Raw genomic sequence first — 13,505 nt, 5'->3', positions numbered from 1 at the left:
TGATCAATATTTAGTATGCATCAGGTTTGCAGATATAGCTGCAGAGCATGAGTCAGCCTCATTCCAGCACACATTACTGAGCAGTGAGGGAAAAAAAATGAATTTCCAAAACCATTAAGACCAGTCACGACATTCACAATCTCTGAATATTTAGCCACAAGGAAAATAATGTAATTTAAAACTCATGAGCTGAAGCAAAAATGATGATAGCATCAGCAGACAATAATTTTAATGTAAGATATGTACTGCCATTCACACCCAATGTCCTTCAATAGTCCTTCAAAAATATTAAAGCTTGTCAACAATAAAGCATGCACTAAACACAGCTCAACTTGCATATCAGCAGGGTAGTGATTTATTCATTGGAACTCATCTTACATCAATGTCATTTTTAGAATAAAAAAAAATCTCTATGGATAACATGCATGGCTCAGCCACCTTGTATACTACTACCCTATAACACAAACCCTATTATACTGCCTGGAATAATGTTACCTTAGAAAACTGCACTTTTCAATATTAGCTGTAGCCATAATGTCAAAACATTCGGTTTATTTGGTTTTACATTTACTAAGACCACTGCATACAATGAATATGTTCCTTGAGTGGTGTCCCTTATTGTATAAGAGATGTCATTTTGTGCAGTTTGGGCGAGAGGAAAATCCAATGACCACATCTGGCAGAAATATCAGATCGAATGACAAAAATGACCTGCAAATTGAACCAAAGTACTTTACTTAACCCTGTAAGTCTGTATCTTAAATTATGTGATACAGGATAAGAAAGGGTTAACATTCCAATGATGACAGAGTCAGCCCAATTCGATAAACTTTTAGCTGTGAAAAAGATCATATAAATTCATGCAAAAAATCGGTCAAGTTGACAACTGTGGTACTGTGATCAACACTTTAAAATAATACTGGAAAATTAAATTCAGAGTTGAATGAAAACAGCCACAGTAAATCAGAGGTAGTGTGGCACAGGTCCCAGTCACTCACAGGAGACATTTGAACCACTGAACTGACAATTATAATCCAATATGAACATTATACACATTGTGGGTATAAGTAGTTTGGCTTGCTATGTTTCATTATGCAGCCCAAGTTATTTTGAGGTGCAAAAGTAATTTGAAGATTATGTGACAAAATGCTTGGTGTTAACATTTGCATTTCATAAGATTATTTAAACAATAATCCTTACTTTTCTTTCCTGCTGCCCAGTTTGTTTGCTGTGTACTGGTCCCCATATTCTATTAAGTGAAGCTGCCGTGAAAACACGTTCAAACGGTTGCCCACAAAGAGATCTTGCAGTTTTATGTCGTCATATTTTGTCCTTCTTAAAAAGGTGCGATGGTTTTTCACATCAAACTGTGAAATGATTAAAAAAAAAGGCAATTTGAATTTCAATTTGAAAACCTGGTGTTATACTTCTACATTTCTTTAACAAACTGTACGGTGTGCTTTACATTATATAGTATAACACATTTGCAAATCCACATAATGTATATGTGCAATACACAAATGCTTGATATTGTGTTGGAAAAGCAGTTTTATGGATAACTAATAAGTTTGGACCTCCATTTGACCTTAACTAAGATAAAATACTGGTTTCATTTTTGTAATTTGGGGTGTTCGAATGGTTTTTAACAGTTCAAATCTAGAACAAGAAACCATGTTTATACCCTAGGAAAGGTTTGCAATACATAGTGTGGCAACTTTAAGAATATTGGAAGAAACAAACTTTAACACCTACTGTACAGAATATATCGTGTCAACAAAAAGAACCTACGAGCCTCAGCTGGTAAGCATGGTATATCAATATAATGACATAAAGCCTATTTACTGCATCCTACTATATGGGGATACTGAAGGATGATCCGAGTGATCTGATTAATCATCCCAGACGAGTAGTTACTTATTTGGATTGCTCATGTGTCCACCAATAATGCCACAAAATAAATTGCTTGCATCTCTGGGGCTATACTAAATCGAAATATGAGCTGCAATTGTAACATACTGTACAGTACCTTCATGTTAGACAGGTTTCTGCATCCTTTTATATTTTATGTTATGTTTATATTATATGTTATATTACATTATTTATAATATGTAAATAAATTGTACATTTTAAGATGCCATTTCTCCTGCAGCTTGGAGAAGGCTGCCATCTTTAAATGTGTAAACTTATTTGTTTAATAATACAGTAGTTTATAGAATGTCTTAATAAATGCGGAACAGTTTGGGGGGCACTTGCAGGTTTATTTATTGTTTAGCATGTATAATGTATTACTTTACGTGGTGTCACGTATGAGTTTTGCGTGAATAATTTAATTTTGTTGTATTAGTAAAACATTTGCAGTTATTTTTAAAAGCAACCATGGTAGAATACCAGTAATTATTTTGGGCATAATCCAACAGAACTAATTTAATTTTGAATAGCAAAACTGCATGTACTGTCATTTATTATGGTTTCAACATGCAGTTCTGATCCTATAAACTGCCCAACCCTGGCACATTGTTTTCTTAAATGTGTTGCTCAAAGTTCTGAAATTGGAGTTGGAAAACTGCGAGCTTGTACCAGGCATTAAAAACAAAACTAAAAACTAAAAACCACAGGAATGTATCCACCTTTCATTTCATGGCCTCGAGGAGTACATTAAAAGGACACAGAGCATTAAATGAGGGTTTGAAAATCTGATGTTTCTAAAATTACACCAAACGAGAAAAGAATGACTGGACTTAGATCAATGAATTATCAATAGCATGTGATAAATGTATTTTACTTAATTAAAATTATTTTTTGTTTTTCGAATGTGAACTATAACCAACTAATTACGCAATGTTGATTTGAGGAACTTGCAATGAAAGTAGAAGTTCTATACTCATCATCTTTTCAGCTTTATCCTAAAAATCGGGACAGATGGTTGCCCTAGTTGCAGTGCAGGAAGATTTTTGTATGAACTAAAGCTTCTGCAGTTTTGTTAAGTTTTTACCTATACAGAATGAAACCTCAGCTTTCTGTTATTTGTATATTTCCTTTTTTTTCTAATAACTTATCCTCTCTGTGAAAATCTGAAAGCTTCTGTCAGTTAGAGTAGATTTATTATACAGTCAAGGCCACTGAGGCCGACACTTAATCAAAAGTGTTGACTGGTAGGGATCACATGTCCTGTAATACACATTCAGGTACTCATAGCTCAGTTGCTCATGTATCTGGGAACAGTATTAAAGCCAGCCTTTAAAGCAGTACCATGACACACCAAGTGTGGGCTTGTTTTATTCATCAAGGAAAAGGGAAAAATGGCCCTTACTATTTGAATGTTTCTTGATAATTTAATTTAGAAAAACTGTAGAAATGTGAATTTATGGAAATATTCAGCGGCTTTAAAGCAACTATGAAAACACTTGTATGTTGAAAAACAACAGTGCACTTAACACTCAAGAATGAAATCTCTTACCATTTCAACTGACCGATCTTTTGGATAAAACAGAAACTGATACTGCCTTAGAAGGGCAGCATTTGGGTCATACCATTCGGCAAGAAATGCAAATCGTTCTTCCTGACTCTGAAAGAAACAACGAGAAAACAAATAAATGCACTGACAACCCAAACCATGATAACAGACATATTAATCTAATTTCATCAAGTCCTGTTTTGTAAGAAAAACATAGGTCCACATAAGATACAGATACACTCATACATGCAGTTGAGCTAAACAACTGGGTTGATGTGGGACATCACAACATAACAGTGGTTAAGCAGAGTAGTTCACATATTCATAGTGTTCTTAATAGGTCCTCTAAATGAGTTCAAGTGCAGTAATACAATTATTGTTACTTTTATTATTTATTATGAATTCAATGTTTTTGGTGCTTCTTGTTGCATGAAATGTTTGAATAGAGAATAGAGAATTTAATCTATGGTATTGGATTTATCCTCTACCCTCTGCACCCTGTGTAGGGAAGGAAATATCCCTCTGCATGTGTAATTATTCTGCTTGTCCCAACAGTCCCTGCTCCAAGAACCACATTACCAAGTCTAAACAGCTTTCTATTCAGAGTGCAATCTCATGTGTTATGTTTTTACAGATTTAAAGTGCAAGTACTAACCTGTTGTGAGAACACAGAAGCAGTAAAATAAAACTGCCATAAAATTAATAATAATAATTTATAATAATTTTAGCAGCACCCCAAGGCTGCAAGTCTGAAACCTTTCATCACTATTTGATGCTGACAAACAAACATGATCTTTAGTTGTTATCTGATGCTAAAGAACGCATTCATTTTTTTTTTATATTAAATGCTGGAAAAGTACAAACACCTCTTTTCACATTTGCGGCAAATTATAGTAACATGGCAATAACTTGTAATAGTAATAATAACAGTATCTTTATTTTTATATAGTGCCTTTCATTGTGGACCACCATCACAAAGCACTTTACAGAGGTAGGCTGTGAACTGTGCATTACATGCAGTGTCACTTACAATAGGACATTGATTTAACATCTCACAAGGATGTTAAATGACTTGCTCAGGGTCACACAGTGAATCAGTCAGTGGCAGAGGTGGGATTTGACCTTCTGGTTACAAGCCCTGGACTTTAACCACTGGACCACACTGCCTCCTAATGTAATGTTTGTTTGTTGACCTGAACACTTAAGTTGAAAGTCTATATGATAAATTGGGATTTAGCCTATACGATCTAATACAATAACGATGAAAAGGTAACATTATCTTTTTCTTTCTATCCAAATAAAGACATTAATATATAAAGTACAGGCCAAAATCTTTGTGGCTGTCACAAGGTTCACAAGTGATTTTTCTACATTGCACAGATGACATAATTATGAATTCCTTTTCTGCATGGAAGCACACTAGTACACCCTTGTGGACAAACCACTAAATTTACCGAAAGATTAATGGGGGGGTGGTTATCTCTTAACAAAACCAGGTACTATAAACATGTACTGTACTTTAGAAACTAGCAGCACAGAAGCCTTGGTTATCACTCCTTCATTGAAAATACTTGTTACGTTTCACCAGTAGATACCAGTGAGTGCCAGGTAGACTTTGTATTTAAAACGTTTTACCATTAACCTTGAGCACAATGCACAATTTGCAGTTTATTACACTTAATGATTTGCATTGCATTGGTATGAAGGCACCAAAGGAACTACAAGAAAATTGAACAATATTAGAACAAATGTGGTTTTTCAATCAAATTGTAATGAATGCTTATGGTGTAAGTCAATATGCCAAATGAAGTTAAGTACTTTAGTAAGTTAGAGGTGCCCTTGTCCTTCAAGTTACCTTGCACATGTCACATATTAACTGAGCTTTACTTGGTTTTCATTTGCACTGCCTGCATGGTCTTAATGGATCACTGGACATGGAGAAATATCCCAGCTTTGACTAGAGTGGAGAATTAAAAACTTTCTTCAAGTATGTAAATATGCACAAAAAGCAGAAACATATCACAGCCAAATATTACAGATTTGACTGGATCTTGTTGGAGATTCCCACAACAGGAAACATGGGTACTACAGACACACACGTTATATTCATCCTTGTAAATAAAAGTATGTTTCAAAGTGCTGACAGGTATGTGACTGTTGAAAGGGTTGGGACCTACATATCCATAGCCATGTTTCAACATATCCTGATTGTACCAGGCAGGATGCCTATTATCTTGACTTTACAATGAAACCATGCACTAGACTCGCCATAGCTGCTTTTTAAAACCGCTTTAAATAATTAGGGCTACTGCTGCTTAAAAGCAACGGTACAGACAACATACAGTATTAGCATATTTATGTGGGGGTACTATTTCAATATACTGTACAGCTTTTCTGACTGCTTCTCATTTAAAGAGAGTTCAAAAAAAGTTTTCCCCACACATTTTTTTCTGGGATATAAATACAAAGAGATAACCTAGTTACAAGAGCAAATATTTGAGTTTCTTATTATTAGTACTGTATTCTTTAAAATAGGGCCCAGTATATATTTTAAAAGTTTGGGTTTTTTTTTACACACTTAATTCGCCACAATCTTGTGTACATATTGGCAAGTACATAGACACCATTTTATCAAATGCTAAACAGAACTGACCTTTACAGAGTAACAAGATTTACAATCAATTGTATTCCTTTAAAAGGAGCACATACAATCAATTCACCAGGTTCATAAATAAGTTATGGTCAAGAACTAATCCTGATGTTTTTACAGATTCTGAAGTGTGAGTACTAACCCTGTTTGAACATGAAAATAAAACTGCTATAAATTAATAACAATGGTGTCTGTTTTAGCAGCAGCCCAAGGCTGCAAGTCTGAAACCTTTCATCACTATCTGATGCTCACAAACATGTTTAGTTTTTATCTGAAGGTAAAGAACACTTTAATTTTTCATATTAATGCTGGAAAAGTACAAATATCCTTTATCTGTTTTGCTTTTTTTTTTTTTTTACATTTACTTCAAATTGTAGCAAATGGAATCTTCCTCATTTACAGAGTATGTTGCCAACAATGGCCGGGTTTCCATGCAGTTTAGAAACTCAAAATTCTCTCTCCATTGTCGTAATCTGCTGGAAGTAGCCCTGGCAAGCTTCTTTGACCAAATAGAAAAAAGAATAAATACACACACTGGGGGTTTAGAGAATATTCAGTATTTTATATTTATTTTTATGTGACACCCTTTATTCAACTTTTTAAATTATTGCCATTTCACTCATAAAATGATAGTGTGTTATAGTTGTTATTTTATAAGCAAGGTTATAAAGAACACTGAAGCTACTACAAAAAAAACAAAAAAAACGTAATACTTAGTTTAAGAGGTGCCGCAGTGCAGCTTAAGATTTAATTACTTCCACACTTAAATAATCATTATGTTACAGTAATGTTTTTCTTTCTTTTGTCATGCTTTTTTTTGGTAAGAAAAGTTTACTTTAGTGGGCGCAAATTTGCTACTGTATTTAATTTTCTTTCACCAGAATAATGTGTATGTATACAGTCCTGTGCCAATTTGTTATTAAATATGGCTTGTCTAAACAACATTTTAAATTCATTTGGTGCACTGACAATGGCAGGACACATTCTAAAATGCAGTTTCCCCAAATTGTTTTATAGCGCACCTTAGGGTTAATTTGAATGTAAGATATTCCTTCTGCAAGCAAGGCAACCTGGGAAATGAAAAGCAACAGCTCCACCAATTGGCCTGTTCGTTGCTACTGTAGCAATTGTCTTATACTATATACTTACTGTTCAACACAATATAACAAAAATCCTGATATGTTGTACCTCTAGTAGTAAAAGCTTTTATCTCACTTTGTTGATAGCTTCTTCCTTTTGGCCTTGTGCTTGATAATGTACAACTATTATAGATACTGACCACATTAGGCTTCAGCTATACTTAGGCTTCTATTTATATATGCATAGTTAATAGGAAACTTTAACCTAAGTGTTACACTATTGCATTGATAAAATGTCACAACCCTTTCAAACCTTGGCAGAGAGGACAAAAATAAGTGGATAACGTATCAGAACTGGGAGAATTACTGTACAGTTTCATGGTTACTTAGATTAAACATGGACTTTCTCCAAGCATTACAATGTAGACTAAAAATGCAAAGATGGAAAATTACTTTCAGAAAAATGATCATAACAGAAAAAAATATATATTATTTTTCTACAATAAGAGATACAATACACATTTTCAAAAAGGCATAACAAATTTAGAAATCTACAGGGTTTAAATTTGTGCCGATTGATTATTTATTGCTCCCATGTAAAACAGTATAAGCCTACTCAACCTGTAAAGGTCTTTTCACACTGAGCGCGTCGCGTCAAAGCATCAGCGTCTAGTGTATTTTGATGCCGTCAAGTTGCTTTCACACCAAGAGTCTCATTACTGACGCTACCCTTCTCCGAGTCTCACTATTGACGCTATCCTTCTCCGAGTCTCACTACTGACGCTACCCTTCTCAAAGTCTCACTACTGACGCTATCCTTAAAAAATATTTTAAAATATTTCTTAACAGACGCCCTTATCCAGGGCGACTTACAATTGTTACAAGATATCACATATTTTTACATACAATTACCCATTTATACAGTTGGGTTTTTACTGGAGCAATTTAGGTAAAGTACCTTGCTCAAGAGTACAGCAGCTGTGTCTCCCACCGGGGACTGAACCCACGACCCTCCGGTCAAGAGTCCAGAGCAATAACCAGTACTCCACACTGCTGCCCTTCTCCGAGTCTCATTACTGACGCTACCCTTCTCCGAGTCTCATTACTGACGCTACCCTTCTCCGAGTCTCATTACTGACGCTACCCTTCTCCGAGTCTCATTACTGACGCTACCCTTCTCCGAGTCTCATTACTGACGCTACCCTTCTCCGAGTCTCATTACTGACGCTACCCTTCTCCGAGTCTCATTACTGACGCTACCCTTCTCCGAGTCTCATTACTGACGCTACCCTTCTCCGAGTCTCATTACTGACGCTATCCTTTCACAGCCTTTCTCAGGTCATCTGTTACTCTTGCAGTTCCTGGGTCACTTCACATCAGTAATTTCTTCGAAGTCAAAGCATGTTATGTAAGTCATAAGGGGAGCAGTCGGTTAGTTTGTGACGAGAAAGACGCTATTGAAGGTGTGGGGACAATTTTACCCTTCGCTAACAGAAAGCATGGCTTGCAAACAGGGATTTCTTTAACCAAGTGTAGTACTATATATATATATATATATATATATATATATATATATATATATATATCATGCTTTAAAATCAAAACGACATGTTTATTGTAATGCATTTACTTTTTTTTTTTTTTTTAAACTGCACATTTGAGACAGACAACAAATGTTAGTGCACAAACAGGTTAGATAGAGGAATTATTTTGTTAGCTGCAATAACTTTAAAGAATGTCAGTGTTTTTTGGTTAATGTGTTTGAAAACATAACCAATACAAATGTTATTTTTCTTATAAAAGATTTACCATGCATTGTAATTTTATAAATGTATACATACTTTTTATATATACACATTTTATAAGCACAACAAAGAAGTCTCTTATCTTTTTACTGTTAAAAACTCTATTTTGTGTAGCCCATTCTTTCCATTACCACTCTACAAGTTTACTTGTAGTGTTGTAGGAATAGGACCCCACTTTACTTTACACTGCACAGTCCTTTGGTGGTAAAACTGTCTACACTTTTGGAAAACAAAAAGATCAAGATTCAATGAAAAAATGTCACAACAACAAATTCATGAAGTTGGTAAGTTTTCACGTTATCATATTTTTCTACCAACAATTTCATTTTGCATGTTTTACAATACTTACAGGATCCTATGTAACCAGCATGGAGGAATCAGCAATAAGCATCATTGATATCATGAAAGACAAAACATTGCAGGAACAGGTTAGCGGTACAGTAAAAACAAAACAATACATTATTTTTATAGCCCTACTACTTAAATTTTATATGATTATGTAAAAATAAATGCTTCACAAAACGCATTCTCAAGGAGACTGGTGTGAAATATCCAATAGAACGGCACTGTGAGTGAGAGCAAAACAGATGTACCCTGTAGGCTGGTGTAAGGCAATGCCAACAAAGACTAAAAAGTACTGTATGTTTGGTGAAAGACCAGTAACTGCTCCACTGAATGTCAGTCGGTCGCATTTATCCAAACTACAAATTCAATATTTAATAAATCAAATGAAAACTTAGTCATAAAGTACAGTAGGCTATACACTATAGAGAAAATACTCCATGGATGGAAATAAGACTCCCATTGCATAGCAGTTTGATCCATTACTGGATTTACTAGGATTTTAATAAGACACACCTAAGCTGGTTACCTATACCAGGGGCTAATCAAGCTCGTAGTAAATCCTGGAATGGGTGAAACTGCTATGCAATGGGAGTCTTATTTCCATCCCTGTACTCCCCCCACAAATTACATTACAGTGTCTATTTAACACAGATAATATGCAAATAATCAGTCAATGAACAGTAAAAAGTTGACATACATTGACTGTACTTTTACCACTTTGCTAGAATTAGTTTTATTTATGTTGGACCATAACAGAGGTAGCCACAAGAATACAGAAATCCCAGACACAACCCAGCAGTGGTGCATACAGCCTTGGAAAGCAAACACAGAGCCAACAACAACAGGCAGAACACAAACTTAATACCAAGTCACTGCTGCTGCAAAATCCCTGGAGGTTATAAAGCACAAAACGTAGCAGCTGAGATTGGAACTGGGCAAAAAGGGTGGACACTCAACAACTACCGCTCAGATCAACCGCCAGCCAGTACTAGTGCCATGAATAGTACTGCTGTATACCTCATAAAATGCATTTCTAAATTACAACTGCTATGCATGGCTACATGGTCTAATAAAACACAATACCTTTAGCCAATTACAGAAAGCTATGTGGCCTCAAAGTCTGGTGTGCATCATCATAAGGAATTTGTGAGAAGGATGTAATGTAAGAAATTATTACAAAAAGATAATACATAATTCAGATACAATGCTCTCATAGAAAAGAAAATCAAGAGAGCAAGAGAACTGGCAATTTTATATTAAATGTTATTGCATTTCCCCAAATGTGTGTCAGCTACAGTAATGAAGGAAAGCAATTTTCTAGTTCTCCTACAGTGATTAGAGCAGTGCTGGGTAACTCTAGGTGCGTTAGATTGGACAAGAGGACATATTCCAGAATATTTTAGTAGTGTAAGCGCTACCAAACGCGTTCCGGAATTCGTCCTCAAAGTTGAACTTGTATTGTGGACTGAGAGGACAAGAGAACGGATTCCAGTATACTCTGCTAGTGTAAACGTGCTGAGGAAATATTACGGCAAGACTGGAGAAAATACCCAACAGCACTGCACACCAACCAGCAACGTCATCACAGTGCTGCCTTCCTATATTTCATAAACACAAACAAGAAAGCATTTTCAACTTCCAAGTCACACCATCTAAATAAAGTAAGTGTAACTTATTTCTATACATTAGTGATATGTTTGTTATAACTGTTTTTTTTTTTTTAATGCATTTGTTTTTACATTTTTCGATGTGTAGACTGGAGGTCCGTGTAATACTTATCAGTTCAATCTTTAGAACTTTTCCTGAAATTGAAAAAATTCAAATACGGTCTCGTTTTTTCATTTTTTCGTTTTGGTGTAACTTAAAACAGACTTGCTATTTGTGTAATGAAAGGGTGAGTGGGAAGAACACTGTAAATCAAATTACATTTTATTTATATAGCACTTTTCATATACCAGCGGCAAACGAGAAACGATTAAAATAAATCTACAAAAGATTTTATTTATCTATTATTATTATTATTATTATTATTATTATTATTATTATTATTAACCTAAATTAAACATTTTCAATTTTCTAATTGTAAATGAAAAAACAAGACCATATTTGATTTTTTTTTTCAAATGATGGCACTCAATGATGTCGTCATTACAGCACAGCGTCAGCACATCTTTAGTTTACAAAGTACGCATGCTCGTACTCTTGTCCTGAGAGAAGCACCACCTGCTGTTTCAAACCAGTGTAAACGCACCGTTCCGAAACGGATTGTTCCGGAATCCTATCGGCCACCTAGAAAGGGGGCGGAGCTACGGTACACGAAGTCATCGCTCCAGAGGGAAAGCGATGTAGCAACCGCGGATTGAAGGAGAAACAGTTGTACTAGCTAACCAATGGGGTGTGACTGACGGTACAAAAGGGGACGTGGCTAGGTGATCTGTTCCTTTGTAATGGTTAAGAGAGAACTGCTGAAGGACGAGTGTAAAATAACTGTCAGTGTTTTGTTCATTTGTATCGTCTAATTGTACTGTTTGTTATTTATTAGACGGTTAACACAATCCAGAGCTGTTGCTACAGGCCAGCACAAAACCGGACAACACTTTACCACTGTGCAGGAGTAAACTGTATTTCACCACGAGCACTACAGCACTCACTCTGGACTTGTGACCGTGTCTGTGTTTTGTTTACTTTAGTTTTAATGACTTAGGCCCAATTCAATTGCTACCGTTGTTTTTGGGGAAAATATACTGAGCAGTAGGTTTAAAATGTGTTACTATAATCTAATTTAATTTCTCAAAGTACTGTAGATTAATTCACAGCATGCCTTGTTTATGTCTAACATCTACTTTACTAGTACAGTTGAGTTTATGGAAAGCATGTCAGCGAAACTCAAGCCCATTTTTTTTATTTTTTATTTATTCAGCCAGATGCTATTACTAACTAACTTGAGCTAAATAATGTCTTTACTAAGCTTCATCACAACTGAATATGCAGTTCATATATGAAAATAAATCAGTGTGACATACAGAAAGGCAGTCTGACAGACAACCCCAGATTATATTTTAAAAAAAATGTGCTATAGAATGTCCAGAACAAGTTTAATTAAAATGCAAGTATGACATGAGACAGTCAGACACACACACAGGCAGATTATAGACCGAGATTAATGCACTCAATAATTTGACTTAAATAATTATTATGTTACAGTAATGTTACTCTAATAACAAACTGAAAAATGTCCTTAAGTATCTTTCTGTATGTTGTGGCAGCAGCAATAAATAAAACAGTTGTGTTGAACTGGTGTGTTGAATAGCTTACGTGTAGATTTCATATTTTATTTTGCCTATATTTGTACTGTGATTCTTGAAATGTATTTTTGTTTGCGACTGTAAGTCGTCCTGGATAAGGGCGTCTGCTAATAAATAAAATAAATAAATAAATAAATAAATAAATAAATAAATAAATAATACATTTATCCTTTTATTCTGGACTGTGGTCAGTGCCACATGCCTTGAAAACATACCTCCTAATAAATAATTTGCAAATGTTTGTAACAAACATGTCTAAGAACTTATATTGTCACTAGTCATAAGAAAAAAGCTAATTCAAATGTCATTCTCCTCCACTGACAAGGTGGCAGCATTTAAATGTATTTTTTTATTGTTGTTATTTAAAATGTGATGCCATTTATTCAATGTTTCAAATTATTGCCATACGCAGGCGACTCCTAAAATCTAAATGTTCATCTCAAAACATGCAGCTACTGCAAAGTTAATAAAACACCAACTATGCCCATTTCAATGCACAGAAATATTTTTTTTTGTACCCTTTACAGTTTTGTTATTTTCAGAATTTGGTGAACAGACTGCTGATGGCTATAAGCTTTTGACGACTTTTAGTCCCTTAATATGAAATTAAGATGTAACGAATGTTACATTAATCTTAAGTAGCATCTATCATGGATACCTAGAACAAAAAAAAAAGTCACATTTCGTGCCAGTGGTTTTTTGTTGCGGGCTACCATGTATACTACAGAGTTGAAGTAAAATTTCAAAACCTAATTCATAGGGCAAGACTTGTTTCACATATTTTAATATTAATTTGATCATTTGAACTACATGTAAATCTAAGCAATTTGTTGCCTAATCCAGCACACACATCTGCAAAATAGATGT

At 34.9% G+C, this 13,505-nt stretch overlaps 1 protein-coding gene across 1 annotated transcript in view; it reads right to left on the bottom strand.

The window, feature by feature from the left end:
• Positions 1-13,505, bottom strand: part of LOC117405620 (nucleoside diphosphate kinase 7-like) — a 63,680-nt gene that overhangs the window by 48,946 nt on the left and 1,229 nt on the right. Inside the window, exons 2-3 of the mRNA XM_034008821.3 lie at positions 3,458-3,565; positions 1,201-1,367 (exon numbers count right to left, since the gene is read on the bottom strand). Of these exons, the coding sequence (XP_033864712.1) occupies positions 1,201-1,367; positions 3,458-3,565 (275 nt within the window). The remainder of the gene's footprint in view (positions 1-1,200; positions 1,368-3,457; positions 3,566-13,505) is intronic.

This window comes from Acipenser ruthenus, chromosome 9 (assembly GCF_902713425.1).
Source record: "Acipenser ruthenus chromosome 9, fAciRut3.2 maternal haplotype, whole genome shotgun sequence".
Classification (NCBI taxonomy): domain Eukaryota; kingdom Metazoa; phylum Chordata; class Actinopteri; order Acipenseriformes; family Acipenseridae; genus Acipenser; species Acipenser ruthenus.
Note: the sequence above shows the minus strand (reverse complement) of the source record. Positions and strands in the feature narration are given on the sequence as shown.